The sequence below is a fragment of the Melanostigma gelatinosum genome (genome assembly GCF_949748355.1).
Source record: "Melanostigma gelatinosum genome assembly, chromosome: 19".
NCBI lineage: Eukaryota > Metazoa > Chordata > Actinopteri > Perciformes > Zoarcidae > Melanostigma > Melanostigma gelatinosum.
Genome location: NC_136652.1, coordinates 9357150 through 9374144, shown reverse-complemented (window position 1 = coordinate 9374144; position 16995 = coordinate 9357150). Strand labels below are relative to the sequence as shown.

The window sequence follows — 16995 nt, the reverse complement described above, 5'->3', positions numbered from 1 at the left end:
GAAAATGTTGAGCAATCATGCCCAGACAGAAAGTCCCCGCATCTATCACTTCCCACCCACGCACCAGCTCAGATGTGGACATAGTGGTGCAATAATTGACGGGGAAAGCGTGAAGATAGAGGGCTGCTTATCAAACAGTGAACTTGGGAAAGATAGAAAGCAAATTTATTGACGTCTAGGCTGGATATGTGATCTCCGATTATAATGACACACCTAATAAAAATATAAGTTCGACTGACTCTGCTGTGCAGTTTTCGTGTGTGTGTGTGTGTGTGTGTGTGTGTGTGTGTGTGTGTGTGTGTGTGTGTGTGTGTGTGTGTGTGTGTGTGTGTGTGTGTGTGTGTGTGTGTGTGTGTGTGTGTGTGTGTGTGTGTGGTAGCAGCGCTGGACAAACGCTGACGGACAGACAGGGAGAAAGAGAGCGGGCTCGCGCTCCCTCCCACCGCTCGTGCTGTGACTGCGCTCCGTCTTTCCCACATTCGAACATGGCGAAACTCTTTACCATTATACCACCACCATCACCCTCCTTCACCTCATCCTCATCCTCATCACCACCACCACCATTATCTTCCCCATCATCATCATCACCATTATCTCCGGTAGCGTGATGACCCAGGAGGATGGAGAAGCTGTCCGCGAGCCTGTCGGAGATCACTTGGAGCCCGTTGGCGCTGCCGCTGGACGCGGTGGTCAGCAAGTTCCGTCTGCCCACTCTGGTCCGCCTGGCGCACGGTAAGAGACGACCGTCACCAGGGGCCTCGAGCTCCAGCACGACCGGTGGAAACTTTTGCTGCTGTTGTATTCTGATGACAACAAGTCTAACGCTCCACCGTCGTTTCATAGCAGGAGTTTTTAGTAACTATGACAGTAATGATGATAAATAACGCTAAATATAGTTTTCCGGTCTGGAAAAGAGGGTAAGCTCAAACTTTCGTCGGGGGGAAGTCTCTTTCAAGTCTTCTTTTTTACCAGTGTAACGACGCTGGGGGTCTAAGAACAAGTGTAGCAATTTACTGAATAATCTCGACGGTGTCAAGAGCGACAGGAAAAAAATACCACTTCCGGTCAAAACCTTTCAAAAATAAATACTTTACCATTGTTAATAAGGGGAAAAAAGCTTTTACATATTAATTAAAAATATAGGTATATAAAAAAAGATGTATTCTGTTATAATTTTGTAATCGATCAGCAATTTAGAGGGTAACTTAAAGGAGTCATTTGAATCCAATTCAAATGTGTATTTTTAAGGAAAATTGGATAAGTGTTGCAGCTTGTAGATGGTGTCTCATTAACTAGATGTTGTTAACCTACTTTGACATCTTTACAAGTTAATGGCTGATAAATTGATACTCCACCAACCAAAATTCCTGAAAGGTGTCTCTGGTAAACTGCACACAGTATTATCGTGACGTGAGGCTGGTGATGTTCTATGAACAGAGATTAGAGACACTCTCTGCTGTTATGAGACAGTAATAGAGTTAATCTGTTAATTAGATGAGTTAATTAGTTCCTGCAGAGTCACTTCCATCAATAGATCTTGGATGGGCTTTGCTATTTTAGCACCACTTTTTTATTTTTGCTGACGGGCTCAATAAAGATGTGGCTCAGATTTGGTTTGAACAGCTAATGAGTGCACGCATTAGTCAAATTAAGTTTTTACTCAAATTAGTTGTGCTGTCAAATACAGAAATACTCAAATTAGATCAGATGGAGTATTTATGGATTTAGACAGCATTGCTTCCAAAGCAAATTTGTTATAGGCCTTCTCAATCAATCGTTTGTGTTTTTTGTTCATCTTGTGCAACATTAGTGGACATTATTGATGTAGTCCGACACAACTTTTGGGAAGCCACTATACTTTTTGGGACACAAAGTATGGAATATATTGACACTTTTTACTGACTCGCCCAGCTGTGTGGGCACATTTGGTGCTCTTATTTTGAAACTAACGCCGCTCTATTTCCGTTATTATTTTGTTAAAATGTGGCTACCTTGATGCAGCTGCAGCATTCTTCTTCTCGCACACCGACTTTTCTGGTGCACACCAACCCACTGACTTTCATAAGGGCGCCATTGAGTGACATTTGTGTTGACTTTTCTATTATTTGTTGCATGTTTTTGCCGCGAACATGATTCTCTGCTTCACCACATTTGGTGTCTTTACTTTGGGAGCGGTCGATGGGTATCATCATGGCCAAAGTTGTTCCAGTCCAGCGAGGCCTGGAAAGCCACAAAGTGTCTGTTGTGCTGCTGAAGTGCTGCTCAATTCTTTTCATATGTAAATGATGTAATCTGTCGGTGAATGTGGTGAATACTAAGGAGCAGCGACGAGGAGGAAAACCTCCAACTTTTCCTTCGTCGACAAAAGCGCGCACCCAAACCATGGCTCCCCGAAAATCACGCACCTTACTTCTTCACGCGCGCGCATTGTATTTAAAGAGAGAGAGAGAAAGAGAGAGAGAGAGCACCCGTAGGTGTTTATTAACTGCAGCTGTAGTTACTCCACAGAGGCCTATGCTGCTTGTTTGCACAGCCAGCCAACACAGATGGTGGTTAGTTATTTACAACAGGGCATGATGTCAGCATTTCGTGCCGGTAATTGTTTTGTAGTCCACTGTTGAAGACTGTTGGGACTATTTTTTTTGAAATATTTTGACCGTGTGGTATTGCCACTTGCATTTACAGAGTCTGGATTACTCAGGATGATTCACCTCACTGTTGACAGTTTTCAGTATTGGTCCAATGTACATTTCAGACGTCTGGACTGTTGCAATAGCAGCCAATACTTAAAATACAGGCTCGGTATCACTCCGAAATCCCCAGAATGTGCACTAATCACACTAGAAAGGAAAAATGCAGATCTCACACTCATATAAGAAATGGTACCTATCAGCACTCTTCGTGTTAAATTGTCCCAGACTCTCTGCTTTTCTTTAACGTGGAACAGCGATTTCAGAAATGTGGGACACTGAAATGTCTCGGCCAAAATCACCTTAATTCCTGTAATAAGGAATGCTCTTCCCTGGAGCGATTCTTTGCCTGCCTCTCTCTCTCTCTCCATCTGTGTCTGGTGTTCTCTCTCTCTTTCTTATTTCTCTCCTTTGCCATTCTGAAATACATCTCATTGAATTGATCAACAATATGCACAGAATTAAGTAGAATCGTTTTCATGAATTCTTATGAATGTTTGAATATCTGCTATTGAAATCGACTACTATCCACTCAACTCAGACATGTGTCTCTTTCACTATCCCTGACTTTAAAAAGATAATGACTCCCTATGCAGGCATACGTCCGACCACAAAAAATACCACGTACCATTTTAACAGAGGTGCAGCCACCCCCAATTATTGAATATAATTAGTTTTTCGACTTAAATATCTAATGTAAATAATGCATCAGAAGACTAAAAACCCTGTAAATAATCCAAATGTACACGAATGACTCAATAACCACGAGGAATACGAGGGGAAAAGGTGTCCTTTTGCGATTTGGGGCGAAGTGACCCTTTAACGTGCAGAAAACCTTTGACATCTCATCTCATCGTGTGTCCTGTGTCTGTACTCAGCCGTCCGTCGTCGCGGTTGTTCGATTAAAAGGCTCGGTACAGCAGCAAGAACAAAAACAAACGTGCATCCATGGGATCGGTGTGTGAGTCTGTGAGAGGGAGCTGTGTGTGATGTGATTGAATTGTACCACTGTGCTATCAGCGGAAATCAATGCTGTTGTGCTACATGATGGCTCTAGTGAAAGCTGGAGAGCTGTGTGTGTGTGTGTGTGTGTGTGTGTGTGAGGGGGCTGTGTAATAGTGGGTTGCCAGCTGCATAGTGGGATCCTGATGAGTAGGTTAGGGCTGGTGAACCGTCACTGATAGTGGTAATTATGGACACTGAATCCTGAATGCATGTGTGTGGGTGGAGTGGTTGAGTGTTTTCCATCGCTGAGCTACTCAGTGTGACCACAGAATTAAGACAAAGTAAACTGCTGTTTCATCGGCCCTCAGGCCTGGCCAGACTATTTGTTGATTCTAACCCATTTCTGTGTGTCAATGTGTGTGCGTTCCAGGTGAATGTGTGGAGGGTCTGTCGGAGGAGGATGTGGTGCTGTTACACTCCTGTCGTCAGTGGACCACAGTGACCGCCCACAGCTTAGAGGAGGGGCACTACGTTATCGGACCCAAGATAGACATCCCTCTGCAATACCAGGGTGAGCGTGCGCAACACACACACACACACACACACACACACACACACACACACACACACACACACACACACACACACACACACACACACACACACATTGCATTTCTACACGAGGAGATGACACGCAGGGCACCGGTGCCAAGGACTCTACCGGGAGCCCACAATCTTACCGGGTGAGCTAGAGGTCGCCCCAAAGAAATGTGTTAATAGTTAGTCCAAATGTCATCCGGAACCGAAGAATATTTCTCCGGAAATTGTCCATCTCCGAGGAGGAAAATAAATGTCACAAACATTTTTGTCACTTGCTCTATTTATGTCAAACGTCTCTTTGGGAAAATAGACACATTAGATGTTGGCAAGTGATGTCTGATGGGTGGTTATGTTCTTGTTATGAATAGCAGGGTTGGTCACCATGCTCTACATTTGTGTTTAACATGATGCACGAGACAAGAGGATTTTAACAACCTGAAAGTTATCTCAGGTTGAACTAAAGGCAGAGGGCTGACTCCATGGCCAAGAAGCTGCTAAGCAACAACGTAGTTGATTTTTGGAAAGAAGTGAGAGCTCTTAACTGTAAAACATCTTTACCATGCACTATAGATGGAATCTCAGGAACAGACAACATTGCTGAGTTATGGCGACAGCATTATAGCACCTTATTTAACTGCATCAAAAGTGATTTGTACAGCGTGGACAGTTCTGGAGTAATGAGTCAATGGCAATTACATCATATGAGCACCAAGCTGTCAATAAACTGTCTGAAGGCAAAGCAAGTGGTTTAGACCATATTACGGCTGAACACCTTAAATATGCTAGTCCGAGGTTAGCTCCTCTCCTCGCTATTTGTTTTACTGGCTTCATGATTCACGGCTTGTTACCAGACTCAATGCTGTCTGTTCTCTCAGTGCCAGTCATCAAAAACAAAGCTGGTAAAGTATGTAGCCTAGAGAATTACAGGCCCATTGCTTTGGCCAGCGTCCTGTCAAAAGTCCTGGAAAGAATTCTGCTGGACAGAATACAGGACTTCATCACCTCCATAGATAACCAGTTCGGCTTCAAAGCCAAACATGGCACTGACTTGTGTATATATATGCCTTAAAGGAAACTGTAAACAAATACAGAGGTCAAAACTCATCACTTCTTATGTGTTTTATTGATGCCTCCAAAGCTTTTGATCGTGTTAATCACAGTAAATTATTTTTTAAACTGAGCCAAAGAGGTGTCCCCACATACATAGTGAGAATTCTGGCTTACTGGTATGCGCACCAGAGTATGAGAGTAAAATGGGGTAAAAGTGTGTCAGCCCCATTTGGTGTTAGCAATGGTGTCAGACAAGTTCTGTTTAATCTGTATATTGATGATCTGTCCAAGCAACTGAAAGCCTGTAATACTGGTGCATGATGGGTAATACTCTGGTTCATCACATCATGTATGCAGATGATCTGGTGATCTTTAGTCCTTCTAGCGCTGGTCTTCAGCAGCTCCTCACTATATGTACTGTGTATGGTGTGGAACATGACATTAAATACAACGCCAGTAAGAGTGCTATCCTGATCTGTCCAACTAAAGAGGACAAATGTCTAAACTTCCCTGACTTCAAATTGTCTGACAATAATCTTGGTGTCTGTAGTGAAGTCAAATATCTTGGTCATTTTTTAACAGAACACATGTCTGATGATAACGACATTTCCAGGCAATGTGGTATGATGTCTGCACAAGCAAACAGTCTCTCACGTTAGTCTGGTCTGTGTACAGATGGAGTGAAGATGTCTCTGTTCAGAGCATATTGTACTCCACGCTACACTGCACACTTGTGGTCAAACTACAAAAAAAAAGAGTTTACAGAGACTTCAAGTAGCGTACAATGACGCCATGAGAATACTTTTAAAGAGACCGAGATGGAGCAGTGCCAGTGAAATGTTTGAGGCTGCACGAGTCAACACTTTACAAACAGTTTTAAGAAATATCATGTACAAATTCATCTGTCGACTGAATGACTCTGTAAATGGGATCATACTTGTTTTAACCAACATAAGGTTTAGCACCACACGCTACCAGTCCCAGCTGTGGCGACATTGGTACAGCTGTCTCTTTGTAAGGCATTGCTAGGCCTATGTACTTTTATTGTTTGTGTCTGTCTTTTGATGTATCTGTCTGTATGGACCCCGAGTCTGAAATAAAGTCTATCTATCTATCTATCTAAAGGAAGAATTAACTCGGCTCAGCTAGACCCAAAACCCACATTCACACATCCAAGCAGCCACTGTAGATGTGACCTTCCCCGTGTCCTCCTCTCCATTGACCTGTCGTCTTCCTGCTGAATGAGTCTCGCCAGTATGACCTCACTGGTGCTCAATCCACACAATCCCATAGTTCCGACTGTCCTGCCGGTCACATTATTCACTGTGTAACTGGATCCTAATGCCTCCTCTTCATTGTTTCCTCCACCGATGGAGTGCTGATGTCACTTCACACTGCTGCCGCCTCTCAGGCTCCTTTTTGGAAGAATGAAAGAACACTTGGGTGGGAGGAGGGGGGGGGGGGTGTTGAGATCATTGACATTGTAGACGTTCCAGCATTTGACATCGGAAGCGTGTGAGCGCCAATATTGGCAATATTAGTAGTCAGTATGCAAGAAGTAAACAGCTTTTAGGCCAACATATATCAAAGTATCAAAGATGTACTGAGTGAACAGGAGCTGTCTGGGCTTTCATTATAGCAGAAGCACTTTATGCGCAATAAGGGCTGACTTAGCATAACAATGGGCAAGTGGTGTACCCAGGGTTTTTTCTCAATGGGGTATTCCAGTAATGTAGTATTACATTAGTGTTGATTATTGTAGGATAGTTATGATTCAGCATTAATAGAGGCACATAATAAGAGACATAATAAAATAGGATGGCCACAATTGAAGAAGCAGAGGCTGTGATGGGCTATGATCTAGTATGGGTCAGGATGTTTTTTTAAAACACTGAATCCTACATTTCCCATGATGCAACTCAACAATGACATTCATTAGCACCATGGTTATTTTTTTCCAGTTTTGAAAAGCAAATTATATTATGATAAATAAATGAGTACTTCGTTTTGTGCAGGTCTTTCGCGTTTTCTTCCCCATCATCAGTAAAACAAACAGAATGTACGCCAGGCTTTCATATTAGATTCAATGTTATGAGTAGGCTGCAATTATAAGAACATACAGACATTTACGCTTCCTCATCAAAGGTGTACATCATATATAAATGTTAAATTAAAGATTGTGGTCGAAATTCTGCGAAATATGAGCCAGTTTTTAGGATGAGTGCTCTGGATCCACAAAAGATATTAAATCGCGGTTTTCACATGCAGGCTGAGTAGCACTCACTGGGACTTTAGGTAATAACTCAATGTTTTTGTCTTCCCGCCACATCACACGAACTGCCAAGGTAAAGCACATCGGGGGTAGGTGAACTTTTGATGGCCTCTTTTTATGCCTCAAACTCTCGATCTGTTCCTGGTAAAGCTGGGCAGAGTCTGTACGCATTAAGATTGATTTGAACCCTGGATGAGTCGCCACAAAGCAATTCCAGAATCTGGCCAAAATTCCTGCAAGATTGGTTGTCGTTTGACATTCAGTTTTATTTCTTTTTTTAGTTTTCTGGCATGACTTTGCATTTTGTTTCTGTTGCTGGATCAAGCCGGTGTGCTCTTCAGGTGTAAAACATCTTAACAATGCATTCCAGCAGCCAAGGAAAAGACATCTTTAAATTCATGCATACTTTCAGCACTACCTTAGTGTCTCTTTAAATGTGACAGGTGAGTTGTTTTTGAACCAGAGGCCATCGCCAGGGATGAGCTAATGTCTGTGTGATGACTTCATACAGGAAGTCTAAATAAGCTTAGGAGGAGAGCAATATAGGTTTCCCCTTGAGGACAGACAACAGGATGCCCCCTCCTTCTCATCCTCTCTCTCTCTGTCTGTCTGTATCCTCCTCCGTCCATCAGTGAGAGAGGCACGGATGACTGAAGGGGAGAGGACAGAGAAGCTGAATGAATGGGTTTCAGGGAAAGCAAGTGGCGCCACAGCCACCCTTGTAATGTGGAACTGGTGGCCAAAGCCTCATGTGTCGGGATTTAAAAGCCTCAGAGTGATTCCCTTGAGAGTTCTTGGAGGGACATTTTTCTCACAGAGTAATAGCTTGTTAATATGTTGTTACAGTAATCCTCTTCTCAGCGTTTCCAGGATGGAACTGTAGTTGTGTTTGGTGTAGTGGTACATCTGTTTCATTTGAAACTCCATTTCAGTCTTTTTATTTTTTATGTTTGGGAGGGCTGGTGGTTTGTTGTGTTGAAAAGTAGCACTTGCTGGTGTTGTTCGGTGGGTGGAAGCTCCTCATCCTGGGGGCTCTGTTTGAATTGGAGGGTGGAGGAGAAAGAGGGGGAGAGCAAAGGGGGGAGGTGCTGGCGAGGAGGATGGGAGAGTTTGGTATTCCGCTCTGCCTCTCGGACAAAAAAATAAAACTTTCTCACGTCTCATTTCCTTCACACTCACACAACCACTCTGACTCTGTGAGAATCCTTCGAGGGTTGCAGGAGTTAAATGCCCTCCGATAAACTGGTAAATAAGGAGAAAGTGTAATGTCATTTAAACGAGGATGATTTGGAGCCTATTGTGAATTCCTGAGCAGGTTCTCTGGTCCAGTTTAACGAACACAAACACAGTTACTGGTTTGAGGGGATGAGCAACGGGTGAAAGTATGTGAGTGTATGTGCGAGTGTCTCCATGGTGATGGGTCTCTGCTCTGCGTGAGAATGGGGGTCCTTTATTGGTTGCCATGCCAACCCCGTCGGCTGTCGAATGGCCGAGAGCTGGTGCCAGGTCATAGGTCACGGAGGTGTCTTTGTGTTCTTCCTGTCCAAACAGTGTCTCCTGCGGATGTGTTTGAGGTGGACTGCAGGGAGTCGTGAAGAGAAACGAGAGAAACAGAACAAAAACAACTTTTCACCTCTCACTTTCTCCTCCCTTTCCTCCCCTCTTCTCTCCTCTTTCCTTGCCCTCCTTCATTCCTTCCTTCTCATTTCCTCTCCTTTCTTCATCTTCCTCTTTCCTCTGGGCTCCCTCACCGTATTCTTAACTTTCCTCCACTTCCTTTTCCAACTTACTTCCTCTTCCTCCGTCCATCTTTCTACCTCCCTTTGTACACCTCCTCCACCTTTCTCGTCTCGTTCCCTTGTCCCGCTTCCATCCTCTCTGTAGGAAAGTTCAAGTTGTTGGATGAAGACCGGGACGTCAGGGATCCGGTCCAGTATTTTTCCAGTGTGGAGGAAGTCGCTGGAGTCTTCCCTGACCGGGTCTTTGTCATGGAGACGATCACTTTTAGTGTCAAGGTTTGAGGAACACGAGAATGTCATACTTCAAGTTCCTATCACGCAAGGTCATGTTCACGCGTCCATACATGTGTGTGCTGCAGGTGGTGTCAGGGGAGTTCAGTGAGGATAGTGAGCCCTACAGCTTCACTCTGCAGGCTGGAGATGAGCTGTCACTCATGGGGAAGGCGGAGCTTCTCTGTGCCACGCCCTCTAAGGAAAAGACAGGACTGAGCGCACTCTTGAGACGCCTAGGGAAGACTCCTCGAAGTACGTAAGGCCAAACTGTTGAGAACTATTGAGTGGTATTCTGTGGCAGCATCGGAACATCTATTTTGTGGGATGAGTGCGGAGGAATATCATTGAACACAAGACTAATGTGACCATACCTTTACTCTGTATTCAGGTACTCTCTGACCCCTGGCTAATCCACCTCTCCGTCTCTGCCCCCTCAGGTAAAACTCCATGCCTGGTCTGCATGAACCATCGCACGAATCAGAGTGTCAGCCTGCCCTTTGGCTGCCGTGGACGCTTTTGCACACGCTCCCCTCTGGAGCAAGGCATGCTGGGTGGGGAGCACACGGTACGCAGCATCATCGAGAGGGTTCGCCTCCCCGTCAATGTGTCCGTGCCTTCAAGACCGCCGCGGAACCCCTACGACCGCCATGCGGTCCGAGAGGGCCACCGATACAAGCTGCTCAACATCGTCAGCAAGACGGTGGTGCTCTGCATGGTGCTCCGTCGACAGGAAGTCTCCCCTTCCCACTTCCTGCTGCTGCGCTGCATGCCCCGGTTCAACGTGGCCGAGGCCTCCGTCCACGCGGCAGCGCTGGAGAGCCTCCTGCTGCGACACGCGTTCGACCCAGATGCCTACTCCCGGGCTGTCAGAGAAACCCGGCCGGAGCTGGAGTGTATGACAGAGGAGTGCGTGAGCCCGCGGCGCTCTCGCGTGTGTGTGTCGGGTCAGGACTCCTTGGCGCCGGCACTGCAGCGCCTCTCCATGTGCGGGTATGGGGGCGGGGTTTCGGACAGCCTATCACAGCGCTGCAGGGACTCTCTTGGAGAGCGGCTTGGGGAGGGACCAGGTGAGGAGCGGGAGTATATGACTCCCGAGTGGACTGAGGCTGAAATGAGGACCAGTGAGGAGATCCCTTACGAGGAACTCTGGACCAATCAGAACGCAGAGGGCTTGGGGAAGGAGCCGAACCTCATCTCCTTTCATTCATCTTCCTCATTGGATGGTTCTCTTGGTACCGTGGTGACAAGAGTGTCCACCCCGCCGCCCGTACCTCCAAAATCAGAAGCTGTGAGTTTCAGTCTTCGCCTCCTGTCCTTCTTTTCGACCTTCTGTCTCCCTCTTATCTGTCCACAGCAGTATCCGGTTGTTAAAAGTCAGGATGCCTGGTTTGAATTATTCATACCTACAGCTTTTAAACCTCACCGGCCACATTCACACACACAAACACACACTGACTTCCTGGAAAGGAACAGTCGGTATGCTCACAGTTCATGCATATGAATACATATCACCAAGAAGGCAAGTACATGTGTGCTGTATGCTGGAATACAGAAGTTCAATAAATAACACAGAGCTGTTTCTGCCCTGTGGCGGAAATACTGTCTTTGGTCTTAAGAATGACCAAATTAATATTGATTTCACAATAAAAGATGGCCCTAAAACAACCATTTGTGATGATTAAAACAAAAAACAAAAGATTGTCTTTTTTTTGTCTTAGAGTTTCAGTGAAATTAAGATTTAGTTTCTGTAGGTGACACAAGATCTTTTTTTCTGCTCAGCCATGTTGGCTGTTGCTGCTGTTGCCAGCTTGTCTCACATTTGTTCAAGTAACTTATTCTGCATTCATACTAGGAACAAGGGGAGTTTAACGTCGCAATTATTTTCAATTTGTTAATTCTTCTTCATATAAATGTCAGAAAAAGTGAAAAATGCTCATCACAATTTCCCAGAGACCAAGATGGTATCTTGCAGCCTTGTCTCCCAAAAATGTACGTTCCCATACAACCAAACTACATTTGTATTGATGTTTCGAAGGAAAGGTATTTTGTCGTGTATTACGTTTGCTTTTGGTATCACAAATAAGTCCAACAAATATTCAAGATATTTAATTTTTCAATCATGTGAAACTGAGTAAAGTAGCACAAATGTGAAATGTTAAATTCCCTGGTAAAGTAAAATGCATCACGTCCTGTACATATTTGTTTCCATTATGCACTGTTAGAAGCAGACATTAAGGATTTAGAACTGTACAGGTTTCCACAAACAATATGTGGTCATAACGTCACTGTGTTACATCACTGAGTGATAGTAAGGAGCAAATCTATTTACAAACGTCTTTGTCAGATTGCCACTCTTGCACTTTTCCTAACATGTAAGTTCAGGGTTGTTTTGAAAAATCTCATTCTTAACATCGTTCTCAATCCACATATTGTTTCATGCTTCTCATGTTCCTCTATAAGATGTTGTGTATCGTGTTTATGGCGTCTGTGTTTGTAAGGGGGGAATTATCACGCTTTGTTTTGTTCACTTTACTTTTTCTTTGAAAGTGATGGCAGCAACATGCCAGTGCGTGTGGGTGTTGATGTCTGCAATGCAGCTGGATTATACCCTGTCACACACAGCGTTCTTGATTCCCTGCTATTGAGCTTGCCAAGACACAGTTTGTGTGTGTGTGTGTGTGAAGAGCTTGCTACTGTGTGTGAGGGAGTTTGTTTGAGGTGTAAAGGTCACCAAGTTTGACATTTACCAAGCAGAACATTGGGACAAGCCAGCAGACACACACACACACACACACACACTCCCAATAAGCCTCTTGAGAAGTCAAGTTTTAGGAGTGAACTTTTTTTGCTGCTGTAGCTCTCATTTGTCTGTGTGTTTGTGTGTGTGTGTGTTTGTGTGTAGGTGAGAGAGGAGTGTCGATACTTGATCGCCCCTCCGGTTCCCCCTCGCTGCTCTAAAGGAGGGTCCGTCTCCAGTCCGGTCCCCAGCCCTCCCGTCCCCTCTCGCTTCCCCAAAACCTCCACCTCCCCGAGACCCAACCTCTCCTTCTACTCCTCTGGACTTCAGGATAGGTAATGTTTAGTTTGTACATGAATCATTATTATTATATTATGTGGAATTATCTGTCGAATTACCGAGAGGATTGTCAGCCTTTTCTTGGGGCCTGGACACGTTTTACTTTGAAAGCGGTTGATCCTTCCAGCTCAAATTAAGCTCATGTAACCAAATAATCAAATCTCCCCAAATCTCATCTGTGATGCCTGATATGATACACGGACGTTAACAGGGACAAATAGCAACTTCCTCTTGAGAAATAGATTCATAGTTTATTTATTTATTTTTATTTATTGGTTTATTTGAACGGGACAGTGCACATTAATAAAAACATTTCTGCAAATGTGCCAGAGTTAGCCAAAAGGCTATTTTTCATCTGTAGTCCCAATAGTGTTGTTGAATAGAGGCTACCATTGGATCCCAGGTTAACACATGACTTAGGCTATAATATATTGATAGCTACTGTACATATAGCACCCTCACGTAAGAGTTGTGTCACTGAAACGAGTTCTCCATCGAGCACTTTTATAACGTCGTCGGACTCAAGCTGGACCAGAGTTGTCGTCCTATTTGTGCCACACTTGATTCTAGCTTGTCAAAAACCTGCCGCCTACATTACCCAGAGTGCAACATATGGGAACCATAAACTACACCCAATATAATGTATATGAGTCGTGCTGACTGATACCAGAAGCTAACATCACTTTATCATGCTTTGTCCCAGCTGCTCGCCCTCTCCAGATGCTTCCCTCTACTGTTACCCGTGTTCCTGGGCGGACTGCCCGGCCCCTAACCCTGCCAGTCCCGAGCCGGTCTCTGCCATCCCTGCAGACAACACAGCCAATCCTCAGCCAGCACAGGCAACCTGGGCCGAGCCATGGGTGGACTCCTTCACCTCCTCCGCACCTCGACTGAGGCCGCCACCTCCGCAGAGTCGGTTTGCTCCCTTCGGAGCGTTGAACCCCTTCAACCGCCAGTCCCCTTGCCCCTCACCCGAGCCCTCCGCCAATCCCACGACAGATTCCTCCAGAGGGGCAGAGGGCGGTGGGACGTCCGCAGTGGTCACTGAAGGGCTGTCCCCGTCCCCCGACCCCACCTGGAGGCCTCCCGCTGACCTGTCCGTGCTGTCATTGGAGGAGGTGTCGGCCTGCCTGCGGTTCATCGGCCTGTCAGAGGCGGCGGTGGGCGTGTTCCAGAGGGAGCGAATCGACGGCAGCCTCCTGGTGCAGCTGACCGAGGACATCCTGTCACATGACTTCCACCTGAGCCGACTCCATGTCACCAAGATCACACAGTTCATACAGGGCTGGAGGCCCAAGATCTAACACACGCACACACACACACACACACACACACACAGACGTACTGTCCTGATAATGTGCCTGTTGGCTCCTGAGCCATGCTGAATGTGCCTTCCACTGTGACCGACCGGCTGCTGAGCCCCACTGACTGAAGCTGAGACCTTGCTGAAGGAAACCGTGCCACCCTGTGGTCAAATGATAGAACTGACACTTGACTGGCTCTGATCAGTCGCTGACAGACTGACTCCATATTTCCAGTCTGAATCACAGACTGGGACTAGTTTACTAACAAATGTCTGCGACGGGGAGCTACATGGTAACAGTGCCCTGTTTCAATTCGTGTTCGGGGCAGATAATCAACCACAACACATCGTCATGCTTCGAGACAGCTAAAGGTTTTAAGCGCTCTACGTGGGTTTGTGTGGCCTCCATGCTGTGATCCCACATACGATCTGATACGAGGAGGAAACATGCCTTCATTCCACATCAAATATAGAGGGTTTACAGCCTCTATTGTTGACCAGTAGGACATGTAACCACTCAGATGTAACACTGAACCTGTTCACCTGAGTCTCTTGCACAGTCCTCTTCATCTGTGCATTGAGCGTCAGTGGCCTGTAATTGGCATAAATAACAATTCTTAGGATATAAGAAAGAGCTAGTTGTTTAAAGCTGAATGGAAAAAAGAGAGAAAATCTGGGGCACCCAATAAAGTCAGTAAGTTTCTGGTACTGATCATTGATTCACTCAACAATATCTTACACTATTCTGTATGAAGGCCGTTTTGTACTTTAGGACAGTGACATATTTCTATTAACATTCCCTGTAAGGGAAACACGAGACGTCCTTCTGTCTGTAGTCAGATATGCAGATGTGTTGCTCAGAAATATTCTCAAAATGTACCTCAGATCACTTGTTCAGATATGCTTGATTTAGCCTTGAATAATAACAAATGAAATTCCACTAAGTAATTTAATTTAATCTATCGTGGCTGAATATACGGACAAAACTTGAATTTTTATACTTTGACAGCAACAAAAATGCAAGAGCGACTAAGAAATGTTGTTCAGCAGTTACTGGAATAATAGTTTTCCCTTCAGCTATCCAAATGAAATTGGCCTGCTCTCTGAATACTACACATAAATCCAGCGAACTACTTCTTCCTGCTGGCACCGATGACAGTAATGTGATACGACTGCCGCCTCGGCCACAGCGAGGGTTACGACAAGAAGCGAGATCATCCAAGTTAGACAGATCACCGAAAAATGCAATTTATGTTGGTGTGAATGTCAAAGTCAACTTGTCCAGTAGTTCTTGTGATTCTCTTGTTGCCAGCTGCTGTTGTGTCATAATTCCATAATAAATTTGATAGACTGCAGCCACGTCAAAGGCCCCCCCACACACACACACACACTTAATCCTCCTTGCTCTACTCCACCATGAAATTGATGTACTCTCTGAGGTCACGGAACTGCAAGGCCGCTGTGAGAAGAGCAATGAAGAAATAAAAGAAGAGAATGCAGAATAAATCGAAAGGTAATGACGTCTGGAGCTCAGGTTATGCTCTTTTGGCCGGATACAGTACCACGGTTATTGCATTGAAAAGAAAATGATCAAATAGAACAGCATCCAAGATCAGTTTGCTATCAGAGACATGGGCAGTGCGACAAGCAATTTAGCCGTGCGTAGCAGCAGCCACAACACTGTCAGCAGACATAAAGGAGACATTACAAAGGACAGACAGGTCCACGGCCACTGACCTCTCAATAGAAGTAGAAGTAAACATCTTAAGTATGTAAGTATAGCGACATGCATCTGATTCAAAGGTACAAATACAATACAAGTACAATTGTTTCTTGTTTTTACGAGGGAATAAAATGTTTGTCTGAAACAGCCTGGGGAACAATGTCGTTTTTTGTCTTTTACAGTAACAGGTGAAGCTGATCATGGCAGGGAAAGGTAATCACACAAGGCCACCTGAAGTTATTTGAAACGAGAGGTAGAGGTGAGTGACAAAATAAAACAGGGAACCAAAAAAAGACATAAATGTGAAGTTATTGGATATCGTGTGTCTGGTACAAGAGTTTAATTCCCTCTCACCCTCGCCTCGGAGGAGCACATCGCAGAACTTTACAGCAGTGTAGTACAGCGATGGAGAAAAATGCCACTTGCAGAAGATACCCAGAGGGTCCACAAGCTGGTGCACCAGACCCATCTTCTTGGTTTTATCTGCCCGGATGTTCCCTCCTGTCAGCATTATGTCCAACGCTCCACACACACACACACACACACACACATTATTACACGTGCAACAAGCGAGCTGCAGATATTGTGAGCTGATATCTCCTCCCAAGTGAGGCAGGCCGCCGTCCCAGCTTGCGCTCCGGTGTACCTAGGAGCATTTCTTTGCTATTTGTGGCGATTTGGTACAGAAGACACAGAATCGGGAGAAAGTGGTCAAATCTTAGTCCACATAAGAAGCATTTTACCCAACGAATCTGGTTCGTCAGGTCACACACACGGTTGTACGTCAAAGCCTCCACCCAGGCGGGAGCCATGGATGGCAGGAGCATTTAGGATGGAAGACTTCTCGATCTTCTTCTGAACTTTCTGAGAGAGACGCGTGACCTCCTCAGTGCTGTTATAGTATGCAATCAAACTAAGAGCTACACGTATTTAATTTGTCCGAATTTTTTGTTGAATTTCTATGGAGTTGGAAATGTGACAATGCACCGTAATAAATGTATTTCCTCTGGTTCAAAAAGTGTAGGGTGCAGTGGCGGCTGGTGGAACATGTTCTAGGTCGGGCCATCCTATCAATTTCAACAAACATCCCAGTATGATTTAATGCAAACAAATGTAAGTATCAAACACGCATTACTACTTTACAGTTAAATATTTAACATGTATTCCAACATGAAGACAATCAGTAAATAACACTTATATAATATAATATAACATGTTTATTTATTGAGATGCCCCTATGGACCTTGTTATAGGAGGTAAAGATCAGGAGAAGTAAACATGAAGTGTAATTATGAATACTGATGTTAAATTAAGCTATGATGAG

The 16995-nt window shown here is 44.9% G+C and overlaps 1 protein-coding gene across 1 annotated transcript; it reads left to right on the top strand.

Moving 5' to 3' along the window:
• Positions 1-620: 620 nt before the first annotated feature.
• On the top strand, positions 621-14102 carry gareml (GRB2 associated, regulator of MAPK1-like; the record flags this gene model as incomplete). Its single annotated transcript, XM_079291263.1, has 7 exons — positions 621-732; positions 4066-4206; positions 9442-9572; positions 9656-9821; positions 10007-10857; positions 12472-12641; positions 13349-14102. 7 exons carry the CDS (start codon positions 621-623, stop codon positions 13947-13949), a joined length of 2172 nt encoding a protein of 723 aa, XP_079147389.1. The 3' UTR covers positions 13950-14102.
• Between the last annotated feature and the right edge of the window lie 2893 nt (positions 14103-16995).